General features: G+C 34.9%; 1 protein-coding gene across 1 annotated transcript; it reads right to left on the reverse strand.

Moving 5' to 3' along the window:
* Nucleotides 1-474: 474 nt before the first annotated feature.
* Nucleotides 475-21735, reverse strand: LOC120215422 (40S ribosomal protein S28-like). Its single transcript, XM_039213115.1, has 4 exons — nucleotides 21451-21735; nucleotides 14927-14933; nucleotides 1853-1863; nucleotides 475-487 (listed from the first exon to the last, which is right to left on the reverse strand). Exon 1 carries the CDS (start codon nucleotides 21668-21670, stop codon nucleotides 21473-21475), a length of 198 nt encoding a protein of 65 aa, XP_039069046.1. The 5' UTR covers nucleotides 21671-21735; the 3' UTR covers nucleotides 475-487; nucleotides 1853-1863; nucleotides 14927-14933; nucleotides 21451-21472.
* Between the last annotated feature and the right edge of the window lie 851 nt (nucleotides 21736-22586).

Raw genomic sequence — 22586 nt, forward strand, 5'->3', positions numbered from 1 at the left:
TTATTTCTTTATTTTCATGATATTATTACTATGTTCAAAATCAATAATATGGATTCCCACTGCAATTGAAATGATAATGTGGGATTTATTTTACAATAATCTTACATATTTATTTGACTGTAATTTGTGGTTAAACATATTTGATTGAATTTTCATGTAATTCTTAATTTATAATTGAATAATAGTAGAAAAATCGTACGAACTAAGCAATAATAGTAGAAAAATCGTATGAACCAAGCAGCCTTGTGGTTAAGGAATTTATTGTTATCATGGAGTTCTTAAGTTTAAAGATAACAATTAAAGATAAAATTATATGAGCAAAATATTTCAAATTAAAGTAGAAACTTAAATCTGAAATTTCAACATTTTTTACGGACTAAAATTGTATTAGACCTATTTTTATTTTGGCTTAATACTAAAATAAGTGTTCAAACTGAATTGTTTTTCCAAATAAGTGCCTAAATTATTTTTTAACTCATCTATTTGCCTAACGTTACAAGCGTTACTATTTTAAGTACATCGACTGTAACAGTCGTTATAAAACTCCGTTAAATGAAACGTGACACAATCTTAATATTTTTTTCTTAAAAAAATATTATTAAAAACCCCAACATACGTACATCTCCCCTTCCCTCCCCTTTTGTGATTTCAGTTTCTGTGGTCAAATGGCCAAAATTCAAACGGCCGACCAAATGGCAAAGGGGTCGGCAGTCATAGTTGAATAAACGATCAAATACGACGATCAACCAAAGGGATTTAAGGGATTATGTATTTTGAATTTTAGGGATTAAAGATTGAAATCTATGGAGTTGGAAATTTTTGGCTTTGAGATGATAGCAAGGGATATGATCGGTCAGTGAGTGGTCAGTGGTATATGGATGGTTGGTCGTTGATGGATAGGTGGCGAGAGATGACCGACAATTGAAATAAGGGACTAGAATAAAAGATTTAGGGAGTTTGTGTTTTTATATGTTTTAGAAAAAGTTTGGGAGTTTTTCAAAAATAAAATATTTTTAAGTTTTTTTTAAAATAAATGTTTAAAATTATCAAATTATGACACATATCACTTAATGAACTTTTTTAACAACCGTAAGAATTAAGTCATCTAAAATAATAATATTTATAACATTAAACATATGTATAAATCAAAAAATAATTTAAACACTAGTTTAAACATGTACTAAGACTTTTATTTTAATTTTTAAAGGGAAATTGAAAATGTCGTTGAGGATATTTTATTTTGGAAGGAATTAGAAGACAAGTTGGGTGTCTGGTGGAACCCACGGGTAAAGGGATCATATAAAAAGAAATCACGTGGGTTAACTCGAAAAGTGACGTGAACACATGAGACAACTTAGAATTATTTTTACTCCAAGGCTTAATTCCCCATTATTATTGTTATTGTTGGGCCTGCCCAAATGAAGTTTTCCTTTATATGTTTGAATCCAAGTGTTAGTTTTGGGCCTTCATTTTAGATCAGGGTGGTAACGATTTGTTTATGATGGTGAGATTAAGGGCGTAAATGAATAGAGTATTTGGTGAATTATTTATAAATTTTTTATGTTGTATTCATTTTTTAAACTAAATAAATGAGTATGAATAAAATTTTATGTTCAATTAATAAACAAACGAACATGAACTAAGGTGTATTTGATTCATTTATATTTACAAGCAATCTTGTTTATTGAATCGTTCATTTATGTTCGTGAAACAATCTTATTTAATGGTTTGTTTATAAGATCGTATATCGACCCACTCATTTATGTTCATGAACAAGCTCGTTTAATGGTTCGTTTATAAGATGTTTACTTTTTATTTTTTTTACATCTTAAATATTGATGAATGTATGGACAACATAAACATGTTCACAAACATATAAACAAACACTAAACAAACATATAAACGAATGTTAAACGAACATGTTCGCAAACGTTAAACAAATGAACATGAACACCTTCAAAAATAAATAAACGAACACGAACACAATATTAAAAATTTAAACGAACCGAGCACAAACATTTTTAAAAATAAATAAACGAACATATACACAATCTTACTCATTTAAGCTTGATTCATTTATACCCTAATCGATGCATGATGTAAAGATAGATGGCAATTATATTCAAATGATCGGAGATAGTTTCATTTTATTTAGAGCTCAGTTTAAAAAAATTCAAGTACATATGATTTTTCACGTCAACATTGCTAAACTTAAACACCATTTTGAGAAGTTAATTTATAATAGTTCAATTATATTCAATACTATGTTATATATCTTCTTTTTATAAATATGAGGTAAACACAGTGTGGTATATATTTTGAAACGTCTAAAAATGAATGCTTGTATTTCTATATATATCATGTTTGAATTCAAGACCTCAATAGATAATAATAAATCCTTTAATCAGACATGTCTATATGTAGCATGTTTTTGGGACCTCACACTTTGAAAAAATATCATGATTTTGGTTTTAAGAACGTTTAGAGGATGACACTTTTTAAATAAAATGTCATACTTTTATAATTATTTTTGACATTGTCTTAGTTTCTTATGTTTGAAATTTTTTATTTCATAAGAAACAACCGTAATACGATAACTTTTGATATTTTACGATTTTATTTTATTGTAAAATATTTTAAGTGATTCATTTTACAAAATAATATAAAACCTACTTATATTTTGAGACGAATATACTTTTAATCACTAAAATTGTTTAATTCGAAATTGATATGTGTTTGTATTTCATTTTGGGTCCATTAGACCAAATATCTGATCTTAAAAGAAAACGATTATCAACCCTAGGTGGACCCTTCAACCAAAGACCGAAATGAAACGCATTTGAGAAGTATGAACAAGAAAAACGTTTTTGGTTGTGGGCACCAAATTAAAAAAAAATACATATATGTATCCTTATTAAATGATATAGTAATATATTTGGTAAGTAATTTTATAGTATATCTAAAATTATACTCAATTAATTTATGGTCAAAAAATAATATCAGCATATTATAAAGGGATAAAACATATTTTAGCCCCTAAACTCGGTAATATTTCTTAGTTGGTCCTTATATTTTTTAGTCTACATTAGTCCACGTATTTGGATTTTTATTCATTTTGATGATGTATCACTTTGAGAATAATGGTGAGCATTTGACCAAATCAAGTCAAAATATTTTGAGTAATCGAGTTAATAAATTTTATTTCTCAATCTTAATTCATTTTTTTTCTTTTGGATTGATTTGAATTTAATAAAATTTGAATTAAATTAAATCGAATATTATACTAGAGTTAATTTTTATGTAAAATTTTACTTACATAGGTAAACCCCAAAGGCATATATGCATGTCTTATGCACTCGTAGTATTTGTTGATGTCAATATAAGATTAGAGTTTGATTTTTAGAAATGTAGATTTGATTTTTTTTTTCTTTTGTTGTGTGAAATCATGAAATAAAATTAGAAACTCAATAAAGTCTAAACTAGAAAGAAAAGATAGAAAAATGAACTTAAAACACAGAATGACGTCATTTCATTTAATAAAGTCACTTTGCTAATCGATTTAATTGAGAATTTCAACTTGACTTAAACTTAAAAAATCGAATATTAATTTAATTAGATTCAAAAACTCAATTTTTAGTTTTTTCAATCAAACCGAGTTTTACTCATTCTTGTATAGGAGAGTGTACCAAAATGACTAAAAATAGAAATGATTACCAAGTTTAAGGGCCAATGAGACAAAATAATATCGAGAGTCCATGTTGAAAAATTTACAAAAATGCAAGGACTAAAAAGTGTTTTTATACTTATCAAAGAGGACCACTTTTATTTTAACCGTGTTAATTTTCTTTATAAATACAAATATAGTTGATATTGGAACTATAGTACAAGCAATATATCAAAGCTTTATTGATTTTTCCTCTCTTCTTCCCGTTGTCTTTGCAGTGAAAATGTCTCAAAGACCCAATCGTCACCAAAGGAGGCCATCGCAGTTCGTTTTTGGATCCTTCGACGACATTATGGCTCCCATATCTGATAATGCGTCGGAGAATAAGCCTGCTGCTGGTGCTGCTCCACCTACTCCTAAGGCGGTTCATGTCCCCACTCCTCCACCTACTGGGGCGGCACTGGCGGGGCCATCTGCTAATGCAGCCAAAGACACCGAGAAGCCATCAAATGCTAAAGCTTGATGCATTGCTGTTTGCTTGATTCAGTTTATGTTATGTTTTATCCTTTTTAATGCATGAAAAAACGAAGCTAAGTTCTTCTGTTTGGTAATAAAAATCATTAGCACTTAGCAATGACTTTATCAATAAAGTTTGCTTCTCGAGCATCATAACAATTTTAGCGTAATATTTGTTTTTCATTTACTTATTGTCTTTCTAACTGTAGTTTACATACGTTGAATTCAACATTAGATTATATATACTTTAATCAGATATATCGATCCACTGGATTTATCATATTACCAAGGCTGCTTTTATTTATTTTTTAATTATTATAAATGTTGTAATTATCCCTTGCATAATTCAACAAAAATAATAATTAAAAAATAAATAAAAGCAGCCTAAAGCAGCCGGCTGCTATTTGATTTTTCAACAATCTCCCACTTGAAGATTTGATTGGAACAATCATATCTTCACATCATTCTTTCTACCTTGTACCTTCATGTTGCTTACGTCTCTGATAGGCCACAAGAGGATCGACACCAAGTAAATTTGTCGGCATTGATCGCCTTCGTCATGAAATCTGCTATGTTGTCTTTGGTATGGATCTTCTGTATATCTACTGTCCCTTCTTCCACCTTTTCACGAAAGAAATGGTATTGAACTCGTATGTGCTTTGTCCTTGAATGAAATGCTGGATTCCTTGCTAAATGCAAGGCGCTTTGACTGTCACAAAATAGAGAGACATACTCTTGATTGTGCCCAAGCTCCTCCAATAGCATCTTCAACCAAATTGCTTCTTTACTGGCTTGTGTAGCTGCTACATATTCTGCCTCTGTTGTGGATGTAGCCACAACTGAATGTAATTTTGAAACCCAGCTTACAGCTCCACCAGCAATTTTGAACACATATCCTGTTGTAGATTTGCTTTTATCCAAATCCCCTGCATAGTCAGAATCTACATAACCATTTATTAGTAAGTTTGTTCCTCCGTAACATAATGCAACATTTGAGGTCCCTTTGATGTATCTCAGGATCCTCTTTACTGTATTCCAATGCTCTTTGCCTGGATTCGCCATGTACCGACTAACCACTCCCACTACTTGTTACAGATTTACTTGTCTGTCTTCCTTGTTCTTGCGCCGATTTTCTTCTTGTAGAACAACAGCTGCAACGTCATCGAAGACTAGATTGGTGACATTACTATTTGTCAAGTTGATGATGAGTTGATCATACGAATCCGGTAGACTTTGAAGTAGAAGTTCAGCACGTTCTTGTTCTCCTATTTTACAGCTTAAGGATGTAAGCTGAGAAAATAGCGTGTTCAGTGTGTTTAAGTGCTCCGTCACTGAAGTAGATTCTGACATCCGGAGAGTATACAATTTCCTCTTAAGGAAAATTTTATTGTGCAACGATGTGGCCTCGTACAATTTGGTGAGATGATCCCATATCTCCTTAGCTGTCTTCTTCTCCTCGATGCTTGACAATACTTCATCTGCTAATGCTAGATGAAAGTTTGCCATAGCATTCCCGTCCATCTCGTTCCATTTGCTGTCATCTGCGAAATCCACCGGCCTTTCACTGATAGCCGCTAGACACCCGTCTTTTCTCAGGATGGCCTTCATCTTCAATTTCCACAATGAGAAATTTCTCCCATTGAATTTTTCAATATCAAATTTCGTTGCCATAGCTTCTATTACGGATAGCTCCACTATTTCACTATCGTGAATAGTTCTCTAGAACCTCAAAGAATGGGTAATAACTTCTTACTTTCTTATGTTGGAGGATCCACCTTTTGGTGGCAACCACAAAGACAATAAGCAGATATTACACACTCAAATCTGGTTCGGATACCAATTGTTGTGTTATGTTACGGAGGATCAAACTTACTAATAAATGGTTATGTAGATTCTGACTATGCAGTGGATTTGGATAAAAGCAAATCTACAACAGGATATGTGTTCAAAATTGCTGGTGGAGCTGTAAGCTGGGTTTCAAAATTACAGTCAGTTGTGGCTACATCCACAACAGAGGCAGACATATAAATCTCTTCTTCAAGATTTCCATGAAGAAAAGTTGTTTTAACATCTAGCTGCTCTAGATGTAAGTTCAATGTAGCACACATTGCCAAAACTACTCGAACTGTTGTTAGTCAAACCACAGGAGAAAATATTTCATTGAAATCAATACATTCTTTCTGAGCATATCCTTTGACCACTAGTCTTGCACGATACCTCGCCACTTGATCGTCACCATTTCTCTTGATTTTGAAGACCCATTTGTTACCAATTGGCTTCCTTCCTTGTGGTAGTGGCACAAGGTCCCATGTATTATTTTTATGAAGGGCTTCAATTTCCTCTTGCATCGCCATCATCCATAGTGAAGCATCTGAGCTGTTTATTGCCTCTTGGTATGTTGATGGCTCACCGTCCTCTGTTAAAAGGCAGTATGCAATATTACCTTCTATAACATAATCTGAGTGCCAATTGGGACGTCTTCTCACACGATCTGAATGACGAGTTGTTGGAGTTTCAGAACACTCTGGTTCTTGTTCATCATGTGCTGGTTCTGCTTCAGAAGAATCTCCTTGTTCAACCTCCTTTTCCACATGTATATGTGTAGTCTCTGACTTTTCAGCGCTATCATCGTATTCTTTTCTTTGTAGCTTATCTTCTACAAAGATAACATCCCTGCTAATGATCACTTTGCGGGCAGTGGGATCCCACAAGCGATACCCCTTTACACCATCTGCATACCCCAAGAATTTGTATTTCCTGGATTTTGGATCTAGCTTTGAAATTTCTTGGGGGTTGTACATCACGTACACAATACTTCCAAATACATGGAGGTTTGAATAATCAGCTGGTTTACCAGTCCACATCTCTATTGGTGTCTTCAGCTCTATTGCAGTTGATGAAGCTCGATTCACCAAATAACAGGCGGCATTGACTGCTTCTGCCCAGAATGATTTTTCTAGGCCTGCATCCCTCAACATTGCTCTTGTTCTTTCTAACAAGGTTCTGTTCATCCGCTCTTCCACTCCATTTTGTTGAAGAGTGTTCGCCACTGTGAACTGTCTTTTGATGCCATCTTTCTTGCAAAAGTCATCAAATTCTTCGCATGTGTATTCTCCTCCATTATCTGTTCTGAAACACTTGATCTTATTTCCAGAATCAAGCTCCAGCCTGAAGGTTTTGAAGAAGAAGAAAAGAAGAACTTGGTTTGCAGGTTAAACAAATCTCTGTACGGTCTAAAGCAGGCGCCGAGGTGTTGGTATAAGAGATTTGATTCCTTCATAATGTGCCTTGGATACAACAGACTTAATGCAGACCCTTGCGCTTATTTCAAGAGGTCTGGTGATAATGATTTTGTTATATTTCTGTTGTATGTGGATGACATGTTGGTTGCAGGACCCAACAAAGATCATATTGAAGAATTAAAGGCACAACTGGCTAGGGAATTTGAAATGAAGGACTTGGGATCAGCAAACAAGATTCTAGGGATGCAAATTCACCGAGACAGAAGTAATAGGAAGATTTGGCTTTCACAAAAAGAATTTAAAGTGCTACCACTGTGGAAAGAAGGGTCACTTGAAGAAGGATTGTTGGAGTCTCAATAAAAACTCCAATCCACAAGGCAATACCGCAAACACTTCAGATGATGGAGATGCTCTATGCTGTGAAGCGTCAACTACCGTGGAAGGTAGAAAGAAATATGCAGATATATGGCTCATTGATTCAGGAGCAACATATCACATGACCTCAAGAAGAGAATGATTCCATCATTATGAACCTGTCTCAGGAGGATCTGTGTATAGTTGCAATGATCATGCCTTAGAGATCGTTGGCGTGTGAACCATCAAATTGAAGATGTATGATGGAACAATTAAAGTTGTTCGAGATGTGCGGCACGTGAAAGGCCTGAAGAAAAATTTATTATCCTACGGATTGTTGGATAATAATGCTAGCAACATTGAAACACAGAAAGGAATCATGAAGGTGTTCCATGGAGCGCTTGTGGTGCTGAAAGGTGAAAAGATAGCAGTAAACTTGTACATGCTAAAAGAAGAAACTTTGCTAGAAGTAGAAGCCTCTGTTGCCTCATGTAGTTCAGATTCTGCAATGCTATGGCATCAGAAACTTGGACACATGTCAGAACAAGGAATGAAAGTCCTTGTGGAGCAAAAGCTACTTTCCAGCTTAACAAAGGTAACACTTCCTTTGTGTGAGCATTGTATAACAAGTAAGCAGCACCGGTTAAAATTCAACACATCAAATTCTAGAGGCAAAAGTGTTCTAGAATTGGTTCACTCTGACGTATGGTAAGCACCGGTTACATCCCTAGGCGGAGCAAAGTACTTTGTCTCATTTATTGATGACTACTCCAGGCGATGTTGGGTGTACCCTATTAAGAAGAAGTCAGATAAGTTTTCCACTTTCAAAAACTTCAAAGCGCGGGTGGAACTTGATTCTGGAAATAAGATCAAGTGTTTCAGAACAGATAATAGAGGAGAATACATAAGCGAAGAATTTGATGACTTTTGCAAGAAAGAAGGCATCAAAAGACAGTTCACAGTGGCGAACACTCCTCAAAAAAATGGAGTGGCAGAGCGGATGAACAAAACCTTGTTAGAAAGAACAAGAGCAATGTTAAGGGATGCAGGCCTAGAAAAATCATTCTGGGCAGAAGCAGTCAATGCCGTCGATTATTTGGTGAATCGAGCTCCATCAACTGCAATAGAGCTGAAGACACCAATGGAGATGTGGACTAGTAAACCAACTGATTATTCAAACCTCCATGTATTTGGAATTATTGTGTACGTGATGTACAACCCCCAAGAAATTTCAAAGCTAGATCCAAAATCTAGGAAATGCAAATTCTTGGGGTATGCTGATGGTGTAAAGGGGTATCGCTTGTGGGATCCCACTGCCCGCAAAGTGATCATTAGCAGGGATGTTATCTTTGTAGAAGATAAGATACAAAGAAAAGAATACGATGATAGCGCTGAAAAGTCAGAGACTACACATATACATATGGAAAAGGAGGTTGAACAAGGAGATTCTTCTGAAGCAGAACCAACACATGATGAACAAGAACCAGAGTGTTCTGAAACTCCAACAACTCGTCATTCAGATCGTGTGAGAAGACGTCACCAAGTAAATTTGTCGGCATTGATCGCCTTCGTCATGAAATCTGCTATGTTGTCTTTGGTTGAAGATGCTATTGGAGGAGCTTGGGCACAATCAAGAGTATGTCTCTCTGTTTTGTGACAGTCAAAGCGCCTTGCATTTAGCAAGGAATCCAACATTTCATTCAAGGACAAAGCACATACGAGTTCAATACCATTTCATTCGTGAAAAGGTGGAAGAAGGGACAGTATATATACAGAAGATCCATACCAAAGACAACATAGCAGATTTCATGACGAAGGCGATCAATGCCGACAAATTTACTTGGTGTCGATCCTCTTGTGGCCTATCAGAGACGTAAGCAACATGAAGGTACAAGGTAGAAAGAATGATGTGAAGATATGATTGTTCCAATCAAATCTTCAAGTGGGAGATTGTTGAAAAATCAAATAGCAGCCGACTGCTTTAGGCTGCTTTTATTTATTTTTTAATTATTATTTTTGTTGAATTATGCAAGGGATAATTACAACATTTAGTCACTAAAATTTAGGGTATTTAGAAGATTAAGTCCTTAAGATTTAGCTATAAATACCCTATCCCATTTAGCTTCAAAACCATCCCAAAGCATTCTAGCTTTCTTCCAATACTAGAGAGAATTTAGAGAGTTTCTTGAGAGTTGTTTTTCTCCTTTTTATCAAGAGAGAATTATCATTGTTTTCTCCTTGGTCGATAGAGAGAAGTTGTAATTCCTATTTTCTCATAGTGAAATTCTTCTACCGTTGCCCGTGGTTTTTACCCTAAATTTTTAGGGGTTTTCCACGTAAATTTTGTGTCTCTTTTATCTTCATTTTTATTTTCTCAAATTATCAGTTGCGATTTTGCTCTATCAGATAGCCGTATTCCGCAAAAATAAAAATGAAGATAAAAGAGACACAAATTTTACGTGAAAAACCCCTAAAATTTAGGGTAAAAACCACGGGCAACGGTAGAAGAATTTCACTATGAGAAAATATGAATTACAACTTCTCTCTATCGACCAAGGAGAAAACAATGATAATTCTCTCTTGATAAAAAAGAGAAAAACAACTCTCAAGAAACTCTCTAAATTCTCTCTAGTATTGGAAGAAAGCTAGGCTGCTTTAGGCTGCTTTTATTTATTTTTTAAACGGCTATCGGATAGATTAAAATCGCAACTGATAATTTGAGGAAATAAAAATGAAGATAAAAGAGACACAAAATTTACGTGGAAACCCCTAAAAATTTAGGGTAAAAACCACGGGCAACGGTAGAAGAATTTCACTATGAGAAAATAGGAATAACAACTTCTCTCTATCGACCAAGGAGAAAACAATGATAATTCTCTCTTGATAAAAAGGAGAAAAACAACTCTCAAGAAACTCTCTAAATTCTCTCTAGTATTGGAAGAAAGCTAGAATGCTTTGGGATGGTTTTGAAGCTAAATGGGATAGGGTATTTATAGCTAAATCTTAAGGACTTAATCTTGTAAATACCCTAAATTTTAGTGACTAAATGTTGTAATTATCCCTTGCATAATTCAACAAAAATAATAATTAAAAAATAAATAAAAGTAGCCGGCTGCTATTTGATTTTTCAACAATCTCCCACTTGAAGATTTGATTGGAACAATCATATCTTCACATCATTCTTTCTACCTTGTACCTTCATGATTCCTTTCTGTGTTTCAATCTTGCTAGCATTATTATCCAACAATCCGTAGGATAATAAATTTTTCTTCAGGCCTTTCACGTGCCGCACATCTCGAACAACTTTAATTGTTCCATCATACATCTTCAATTTGATGGTTCCCACGCCAACGATCTCTAAGGCATGATCATTGCAACTATACACAGACCCTCCTGAGACAGGTTCATAATGATGGAATCATTCTCTTCTTGAGGTCATGTGATATGTTGCTCCTGAATCAATGAACAATATATCTGCATATTTCTTTCTACCTTCCACGGTGGTTGACGCTTCACAGCATAGAGCATCTCCATCATCTGAAGTGTTTGCGGTATTGCCTTGTGGATTGGAGTTTTTATTGAGACTCCAACAATCCTTCTTCAAGTGACCCTTCTTTCCACAGTGGTAGCACTTTAAATTCTTTTTGCTTCTGGACTTCGATCTACCATATTTGTGACTACTGCTTTGGCCACGTTCTGTTGATCTCCCTCTCGTCGTTGTCAACGCTTCTGCTTGTTGCAGATTTACTTGTCTGTCTTCCTTGTTCTTGCGCCAATTTTCTTCTTGTAGAACAGCAGCTGCAACATCATCGAACTTCCTTTGTGTGAGAATTGTATAACAAGTAAGCAGCACCGGTTAAAATTCAACACATCAAATTCTAGAGGAAAAAGTGTTCTAGAATTGGTTCACTCTGACGTATGGAAAGCACCAGTTACATCCCTAGGCGGAGCAAAGTACTTTGTCTCATTTATTGATGACTACTCCAGGTGATGTTGGGTGTACCCTATTAAGAAGAAGTCAGATGTGTTTTCCACTTTCAAAAACTTCAAAGCGCGGGTGGAACTTGATTCTGGAAATAAGATCAAGTGTTTCAGAACAGATAATGGAGGAGAATACACAAGCGAAGAATTTGATGACTTTTGCAAGAAAGAAGGCATCAAAAGACAGTTCACAGTGGCGAACACTCCTCAACAAAATGGAGTGGCAGAGCAGATGAACAGAACCTTGTTAGAAAGAACAAGAGCAATGTTGAGGGATGCAGGCCTAGAAAAATCATTCTGGGCAGAAGTAGTCAATACCGCCTGTTATTTGGTGAAACGAGTTCCATCAACTGCAATAGAGCTGAAGACACCAATGGAGATGTGGACTGATAAACCAGCTGATTATTCAAACCTCCATGTATTTGGAAGTATTGTGTACGTGATGTACAACCCCCAAGAAATTTCAAAGCTAGATCCAAAATCCAGGAAATGCAAATTCTTGGGGTATGCTGATGGTGTAAAGGGGTATCGCTTGTGGGATCCCACTGCCCGCAAAGTGATCATTAGCAGGGATGTTATCTTTGTAGAAGATAAGCTACAAAGAAAAGAAGACGATGATAGCGCTGAAAAGTCAGAGACTACACATATACATGTGGAAAAGGAGGTTGAACAAGGAGATTCTTCTAAAGCAGAACCAGCACATGATGAACAAGAACCAGAGTGTTCTAAAACTCCAACAACTCGTCATTCAGATCGTGTGAGAAGACATCACCAAGTAAATTTTTCTGCATTGATCGCCTTCGTCATGAAATCTGCTATGTTGTCTTTGGTTGAAGATGCTATTGGAGGAGCTTGGGCACAATCAAGAGTATGTCTCTCTGTTTTGTGACAGTCAAAGCGCCTTGCATTTAGCAAAGAATCCAAAATTTCATTCAAGGACAAAGCACATACGAGTTCAATACCATTTCATTCGTGAAAAGGTGGAAGAAGGGACAATAGATATACAGAAGATCCATACCAAAGACAACATAGCAGATTTCATGACGAAGGCGATCAATGCCGACAAATTTACTTGGTGTCGATCCTCTTGTGGCCTATCAGAGACGTAAGCAACATGAAGGTACAAGGTAGAAAGAATGATGTGAAGATATGATTGTTCCAATCAAATCTTCAAGTGGGAGATTGTTGAAAAATCAAATAGCAGCCGGCTGCTTTAGGCTGCTTTTATTTATTTTTTAATTATTATTTTTGTTGAATTATGCAAGGGATAATTACAACATTTAGTCACTAAAATTTAGGGTATTTAGAAGATTAAGTCCTTAAGATTTAGCTATAAATACCCTATCCCATTTAGCTTCAAAACTATCCCAAAGCATTCTAGCTTTCTTCCAATACTAGAGAGAATTTAGAGAGTTTCTTGAGAGTTGTTTTTCTCCTTTTTATCAAGAGAGAATTATCATTGTTTTCTCCTTGGTCGATAGAGAGAAGTTGTAATTCCTATTTTCTCATAGTGAAATTCTTCTACCGTTGCCCGTGGTTTTTACCCTAAATTTTTAGGGGTTTTCCACGTAAATTTTGTGTCTCTTTTATCTTCATTTTTATTTTCTCAAATTATCAGTTGCGATTTTGCTCTATCCGATAGTCGTCTTCCGCAACAATGTTCCAACAATTTTAATTTGAATTACATGAAATAAAATAATTATTTAAATCTAAATTTAAATCGATCGATATTGATTTTTTTATTTTGATTATCCGTTCAACTTTCGGGGTTGTTTCGATTTTGTGTATCACTAAAATTGAATGTGAGTATTTTTTTTTAGTAATATGAAATTATTGCAAGGTGATATATGTTTACAATTTTTCTTAGCCTATTGATAATACACATACCTTATCGGCACAACTTTTAAATTTGAATCTTTTAAAATAATAAACTCTTTATTATTACTCAAGTTACTTAATGAATTATAGAGGCTAATATGAAATATTGATTTTTTGGATAATAATGAATTTACCTTTGAAAAAATATTTTGAACTTTAACATATAGTGTAATTTGTTACGCATAAATTGTATGACTCATTTTACGATAGTAGACGTTATATGAAAGAGTTGGACCAAGTGAAAATAATGTGTTGGTAATTATTAAAGGTGTAACGTTATAATAAGCAACGTTTCCAATAGTTAAAGGAAAAAAGGTAATATACTAATATTATTCTTCTCGTTAACTGTCTCAAATATTTATATTCCTAACATGGTATGTAATTATTAGTTCAATTATAATATCTCATTTATAGTGACTTACTATAAATTAATAAGTTTGTTATACAGCAATTATATACCATATTAAGAAATATCATTTTTTAAACCAAAATTAATTGACGACTAGCATGACTACAACAAATATGGTAAACCAAGGAGGCAAGCTGCTAATAAGGTATTGTAATTAAACCATGGATTAACTACCTATTTGGTCACCCACATGTCACTTAGTTTCGAGTTTAGTCACTAAACTATTATTTTTTTTTCAAAACCATGCTTAACTTTACGTTTTGATTTTGTTTTGATCATCATCCATTAAACAAATTAATGATGATGTTGATGTTGATGTGACATTTTTAATTAGTTTTCAACGTTGATGTGGGATTAGCTTATGATAACAAGTTAACATCACCGTTAATTTTTTGTAAAAAATAACGGTTGTTTGACCAAATAGAAAATTTACCCTTAAAACTTTATTGTCTTTCCCTCAATTTATTTTAGTGTAATTAGTTCATATAATTCGTTACAGTGTAATGAAATTAGCCAATTTAACCATTCTTGAATAAAATACTAAAAAATGCTCTCCTATCTTAAAAAAAGTGATCTAATTCATTCTTTAAACCTCCAAGTTTAACTGCTTCGGAAATTGGTCCCTAACCGAAAAATCAACTTTATTAATTATTATCATGTAATTTCATTTTGATTTAATCTGCAAATTAAAATTCATTTTAATCCTAACTTGTCCAAGAGACATATTCAAATCTTTTTCGCTCTTGGAGGCTTGGAGCTCATTTACAATTATTTTATAATTAATAATTTAATTTTTTGTTAAACTTTTCCGTTGCTATATCAAAATTTTGGATGTTTGACAATTAACCCGATTTTTAGGATATGAAAAATGATAGTGACAATCAACAATCTAGTTAATCCTTATAAATTATACAATAAATTAGGAATTATCTAGATTCCCATCAGCTATACACCATGTAACACTCACTATCTACTTTAAAATTTTTACACAGACAAAAGACGTCATTTGAAAACTAAAAAAGAAATAGTATTAGATTAAAACTTTTAGAAACTTTGTGGCACATTCAAAACATGCAAGGACGTAATCAAAATCATCATGCAAATAACATGACCTCTTTGTATAATAATATTTTTTTTTTGTTGAGAATTATAATTTAAAAACTTATTTGAAGGTATCGATGCATTGAGGATATATTATTATGTTTGTTTCATTTGATGTTTCAAAATTATAGAAAAAATAGTGCAACACCAGTAATCTGAAATACAACGCGTCAAAACTTGAAAATACTCTAAACTACTTCAATGGGAATGGAATCATTATTGAGCAATCGGGATACCCATAATAGCATCTGCTATTGGCATAATCGTGATAAACGCAACGCAACCAAAAGGGTTATCATAACTGCAATTTGAATTCTTGAGATAAGTTGATTAATTTTAAAATAAATAGGATATTATAAAATAATTAAATCATAAAGTACGAATCAAGCGACCACAGTGGTAAAGGAACTATTGTTATTCCTTAAGGTCACGAGTTTGAGTATCAGGAATACTAGGGGCATGAGCGTTCAATATCAATTAGTTGAGAGTTATCTTTAAACATCCCCTGTACTTACTCCAAATTAATGGAAAAAAAGAGATTGAGGGTTTAATTCTAGTAATTTTAAAATTTAAATTTCTTAAAAAAAATAATTAAATCATATAAACTTTGTGTCAAGAATTAATTCTATTAATTGTAAAACTAACAATATCCCTAAAATAACTATACCAAGAAATTTGAGGGGATAAGGACTTGATTGTAATAGTTTCAAAATCTCCAATGGCTTAAAATATAGTTTGCCCGTCAATGTTAAGGGGGCAGCTGCCTTTCCCATCCGTAAGGTGGCTTCGTCAATGGGAAACGCTCTCGACAGTGTCGACACTCCGATGACATGAAAAAGATTAGATTTAAAGATTTAAATCATGCGATCGAAGCTGAGTCGACAAGGAGAATTGGATACAACGAGGAAATGCAAGTGGACACTCAAGGTGGGGCGCCAGTGGAACCATAACTCTCATATGCTTCAGTCCTTATAGGAAAATGTGGCGAGGCTTCTACTCAGTCTGCGTATCATAACACAAAGGAAGATGATATCAATATCTCGAACGAGGACTTCATAATAGGAACCAAATTTGGGCTGCCATCGATCCAATTCTCAGATCTAACCGATATACTTATGGAATCAAGTATGGCTCGAACTGTGATTCTCAAACTCCTGGGTCGAAACATAAATTTACATGCTCTTACAAACAAAACTTATGCCATCTGGAAACCTTCCCAACCATTCACCCCGATGGACATGGAGAACGGGTATTTCTTGGCAGGGTTCCAAAACGAGGAAGACTAAGGGAAAGTCCTCGCCGAGGGGTCGTGGATTATATGGTCAATATTTAACCGTCCAATCAAGGTCGATAAACTTCTGGACTTCACACCTATATCCCACGAACGTGATCGCCTGTATACGTTTTCTTGCGCTACTTGAATAAATGTTCAAGAGGAAAATCTGGCACGACATAGGCACTTTAGCTGGTAAGATGACCAAGTTAGATCTTCACAATACCACCAATAATGATATTCATCAGAATTACTGTGTATATCAACCTTAAAAATCTCTCGTGTCAGAGATAGTGGTTGGAAACAAAATTCAAGTGGTCGAGTATGAAAACCTCCATCTCGTTTGTTTCTCCTGTGGCTGATTTGACCACCTCAAAGATGGTTGTCCTCACGTTCCCAAGTCTTAGGAGGAGAGCAATCCTTGTTTTGGTTTTACCGTTTCCTCCACCCTTCCCCAAGAGGGTCAGATGGCCAATGATTCGAACCAAACTGACGCTAATTCTCATACGGTCAAGCCCTTGTTGAAAAATGAGCAGTACAATCCATGGATGATCGTTGAGAAGCACCAACGGTGAACCTAAACAGATAGTGCGAAAAAAATCAGATCTAACTAAGATTCTTAATAAAACTGGATTGAGATACGAGATCTTATCTGATACTTATAACCTTAGATAAATAATGATATCTTAAAATTAATCAGAAGTGTAGAAACATAAATATTCTCATATTTAGATTTATTGAAAAAGAGTCACTTGACCCTATTCGGTAGTTTAATTTCGATACTTATAAATATTTGAATATTCTTTATCTATCTTAAAGACCCGATAATTTTGATAAATAAAATTTTGTTTATTTTATAACCTTAGATAAATAAATACAATGGCTATAGTATTTCTTATTTCTTTCCAAATAAGGGAAAAACACCACTCTATCTTATATTAGACGGTGTTTCCCTTTGGTTTGAAATGGTGAAATTTTAACAATTTAACTGAAAAATTTCAAGAAAAAAAAATAGTGATTCACGTGATTTAGTTGGAAATGAGAGGGATGTCACTCTACCTTGCATTAGGTGGTTAACTTGCACCGTTGAATGCACAATTTGTTAATTTCATCTCTTAAATTTTAATAGGTAAAATAAGGTTGTAATTATTTAATGAAAAAAGGGATCAGTGTTTAAATTAAAATTTGAATTGATAAATTCCATTGTAAAGACAATAATATATCGATTTTCGGGCGTTGTGGGGTGCTAATCATTCCTCACATGTAATCGACTTTCGAACTCATTTTCTGAAAAAATAGATCAAAAGTTATTTTAATAATAACAAATATTTTTAGGTGATCCAATCACACCCTAATATTGGTAACGACTCCCTTAAACCATTTTTTTCAATTTTAAAAGGAAAACCCAATTTTCGTCTAAACGAATCCCTTAAAATTGATTTTTTTTTTCAATTTTACGGGACGTTACGAAAAGTCATCACAAAACCGATCAAATCCAAGTGTTGAAACTCGATAGCGCAGAGTGGTGTTTTGATGAAGCCACCTTTTGTAGGGAAGCTATAACCTTCTTTGCGGCTCTCTACAGGGATGATGGTAGTGTTTCAGATAATTATCCCATTAGAGGCACCTTGCTTAGATTTCCCAAATGGATTAGAACATGTATCGATTGTTTCGAATGAGGAAGTCAAGAGGGTTATGTTCGGAACGACTCCTTTTAAATATCCTGGTAAAGATTGTTTGAATGGCCTCTTCTTTAAAAGTCAGTGGCATATGGTAGGGTCGTCAATCTGCTCTTGGGTCAAAGAAATCTTTGAAGGTAATTTCATATAACTGGATTTTATTAAGATTCTGTTGTTTCTCATCTCCAAAGTGGACAATCCAGAAACTTTAGCAGAGTTCCGACCTATCAGTTTATGCTCGGTATTATATAAATTAGTGATGTAAATTATCACCAATATATTCAAATTTATTTTTTGAAGATTATTACACCTAACCAAGCTAACTTCGTTTGAGGGTCACAATATTACGGATAACATCATCTTAGTGTAAGAAATCATCCATTCTATGATAAAGAAAATATTCATCGGATCATAATGGAGACTGCTCCACTATGGATGGCCGTTAAAGTGGACTTAGAGAAGGTCTACAACCAAGTTAAATGATATTTTCTCTCTGACTCTCTCAAGGACATGGGTTGTCCCGAAAATGTTCATCGGACCATTATGGAGACTGCTCCATTGCTACTACTCAAATTCTTTAGAACAACTCTCTAATTGAGGAGTTTGAACCGTCTTGAGGTATTTGTCAAGGATGCACCCTCCCCACCTTATCTTTTTGTTCTCTGTATGGAGTGTCTTACTCACAGTATCCAGTATGCTATGGATTTTGATTCATAAGATTTGATGATTTTATCTTTTGGAGGACCGTAGTTATCGCACCTTTTTTTTTTTTTTTTTTTCTGATGACCTTATCCTTCTATGCAAAGCATCAATTATCATGCCAATCATCTGGGAGCCACTCTTGTGACCAATTCAGTAGGTTCTCTAGCCATAAGGCTAATTCAAATAAAACGAAGGTGTTCTTTTCGGCCAATATCAATGATACTTTGGATATAGCATCTGTAATAGTTTTGGATTCCAACAATCCAATGACCTTGGTAAATATTTGGGTATGTCTCTTTTTCATGACAGGGTCACTCAGATTACTTTTCAATTTATAATTGACAAGGTGTGCAACAAGCTTAGTAATTGGGCGTCTACAAAGCTTTCCATGGCGGGTCGTGTGACACTTGCAAAAGCTACCCTCCTATCTCTTCCGAATTATTTCATGCAGATGGTGGTCATTCCTAAAGGTGTTTGTGACCATATTGAAAAAATCGTTTGCGGTTTCATTTGAGGTGGATCAAGCAATTCTAAAAAGTTGTTTTGGTTAGTTGGAATGATTGTTGTCAACCATTCACTCATGGGGGAATTGGCATAAGATCGCTCCATACCCAAAATGAAGCTTCTCTGGTGAATTTGGGGTACAATCTTATTATGCACCCTGATGCCTTATGGGTTTAGGTTCTCAAGTCAAAGTATTGTATTGAGGGAAGTATGCCTATCCATATTGATGCTAAAAATGGTTCTTTCATTTGAAAATCTTTATCACGCAATTGGAAACTCATTCTTAAATATATTTATTAGTCAATAGGTAATGGGATAAGCACCCTCTTCTGGAAGGATGTTTAGATTCCTGGGCGATACCCGATTATGGTGCCTGCAAATCTACCGTCTACGTCCACTGGCCAAGCGACCGTTCGAGACTACGCCATGAATGATGGAAATTGGAACCACCATCTCCTTAAGCAAGCCCTAGATGAAGAAACTTTCAAGTGGGTCATTACTACCCTCCTCATGACGGTTTAGGCGAAGATTGGCCTATTACCGTTGGGAGCAAACTGGGAATGTATTGTCAAGTCTGCTTACACCTGCTTACAACATGATCGGTGGAATGTTCAAGATAAAACCTGAAACATGGCTTGGAATTACGATGGCCCTTAACGCGTTAAGCATTTCCTGTGGTTGGTTCTCCATCAAAAAGTCATGACCAACTCTGCACGAGCTAGGAGAGGTTTAACTTCGAATCCCCAAATGCCCAGTCTTTTGTAGTGTCGAGGAATCTATCGTGCGCACCCTCCGGGATAACCACGCGACATGCATCGTTTGGGAACAGTTGATACCAAACCAGGCTCAAATAAGTTTCTTTTCAGCAAACCTCTTTGAAAGACTTGAATCTAATCTTTGTCATAATGCAGGATGAGACCACGTTGATCTTTATGGGAGACACATGTTCGACATTCTTGTTTAGAGGCTTTGGAAGCAAAGGAACAACTTCGTGTTCTATGGACAGATCTGGTCGAATTGATAAAGTTAACGTGGACTTGGACCAAAGCAATCAAAACTGGCAACAACCAGGCCGGTCCCTGAGCATGGGCGAAAGGGGCACTCGCCCAGGGCCCCATTTGTTATGGGATTAAAATTATAAATTTATATATAATTAAAAATAATAAATTATTTATTTAGTCATTCATTTATTATTTTATTTCTGTTTTGGTCATTTAATTTTTTCTAAAATCATACTTAACATTACATTTTGTTTCTTTTTTGTTACTCAACATTAAAAAATTAACATTGATGTTAAAGTTACATTTTTAAATTATTTATTTCACTTTTCACTTAATTATTCTTTAATTCATTCTTTGTAAAATTTGTTATTAGGGGCCTAATTTTTATATTCATCCCAGACCACTAAAATCTCATAAACGGGCCTGGCAACAACTATGGAGATCTTTTAAACCTCAAAAGCAACTATGGCAAGCCCCAACGTTAATTGCATCAAGTAGAAGACCAATGACTGTTCATCAGTCTACATTGGATGCAGCCAATGGGGGCGTCCTTCATGATAGTAATGGAAGGTGGTTAGTTGGATACCATCGGCACATACGACGTTGCCCCATTTACTAGGCCGAGCTAAGGGTGTAAACGAGCCGAGTCGAGCTCGAGTATTGCCGAGCTCGACTCGAACTCGAAAACTTCAAATGTAAGCTCGACTTGACTCGAAAACTCGCGAGCCTAAAATTTTCAAGCTCGACTCGAACTCGAAAGAAAATATTGAAACTCGACTCGAACTCGAAAAGGCTCGAACTTAAAAAAAAATTCAGAAGTTCGATTGAAACTCGAGACTCGAGCTCGATTGAAGCTCGATTTTGAGCTCGATTCAAGCTCGAACTCGATTCAAGCTCGAACTCAAACTCGAATTTGAGCTCGGTTCAAGCTCGGACTCGAACTCGAAATTGAACATATCAGCTCTGGCCTTATCTTCAAACTACCATAGAAATAGGGTAACATTAAAACAACCAAAAATAATAAAAAAAATTGATGAAGAATTGGTGATTCAAAACAACCGCAGTCTCCACAAATTCAAGTCTTGATTAGAAAATTTGGATACCTTTCAGAAATGACAAAATTAAGAACATAATAGCTAGCTACTTGCAACAAAACAGAGACATCTGTTCAACGAAGTCTCCTGGCTTCCCTCTCGGACTCGAGCAAGGTGAGAATATCTCCCTCCCTGACCGGTCCCTTAACATTCCTCATAATGAAACGGTTATGATCATCCAAAAACTTGACTCTCACTTGAGTCACCTGACCTCTGGACCCTGTTTTGCCCATATTTTTCACCACCACAGCAAACTTGATTTGGGAATCCATCTCTAAATTTAGTTTGATACGTATAAAGGGGAGCGGCTGCTGATTCTCTTCTGATTTTCAGAGCGAGGGAAAATAATAATTTTTAAAAAAAATGCCTTATCCAATACGTTTTATGATACTCTTTCAGATAAAAAATTATCCATCACAATAATAATAAAAACATTATCCATCACAAACCGTTCATTTGCAACACGACAAAAACATTCAACGGCTGAAGCTAACCTTTAGACCTTAAAATAACAAACAAACATGGCAAACCAAATCCAACTGAGAAAAGGATAAAAGATAGAAAACTTTAATGAGCTTGGATCGGAACTTTAATGAGCTTGGATCGGAACTTTAATGAGACTGCTAAGAAAACTCTCTTTATTATAAAAGAGACTGCTAAACAAAGGATTCAATTTTCAATCTGGGTTATTGATTTTTGTTGCGAGAAAAAGAAAGAAAAACTAGCAGTGGCCAGAGAACAGTAAGTAAAACCTTACATTCTCGTCGATAGGAGCTAGCCTTTGTCGCTCGAAGTCTTGGGGGAGCGTTTAGGCCACGGTGGCTGTGGGTTTCTGCTAGGGCTGTGCGAGTGGACGAGGTTTGAAAAGAGAACGGCGAGGGGGGAAGTTTTAGCCATGGAATGTTTTGAGGGAGAAATGAATTAGGGGGAAATGAATTAGGGTAAGAGTTTTTACCCTAGATATCTTGCTTTAGTGTTCCTTCAATTTGTGCTTGTTTTCAATTGTGTCTTGTAATTTTAATTATTTGACATTGTAATCCCTTAGTTGGCTTGTTTAATTTAATGAGTAATTTCTACTTTGTATGCCAATTTTTAGTTTTATATTGTTTTGGTCCTTCATGGCATTTTTAAAATATGAGTTTAAGTTATTAATAGTAGGTTTAATTTTATATCGTTTCATCTTAATGT

The sequence above is a fragment of the Hibiscus syriacus genome, unplaced genomic scaffold, assembly GCF_006381635.1.
Source record: "Hibiscus syriacus cultivar Baekdansim isolate YM2019G1 unplaced genomic scaffold, ASM638163v2 tig00110118_pilon, whole genome shotgun sequence".
In the NCBI taxonomy this organism is placed as follows: Eukaryota; Viridiplantae; Streptophyta; class Magnoliopsida; order Malvales; family Malvaceae; genus Hibiscus; species Hibiscus syriacus.

Coding starts and splice junctions, on each gene's coding strand:
- LOC120215422 (XM_039213115.1), bottom strand. CDS start 21,670: ATGGATTCCCAAATCAAGTTTGCTGTGGTGGTGAAAAATATGGGCAAA.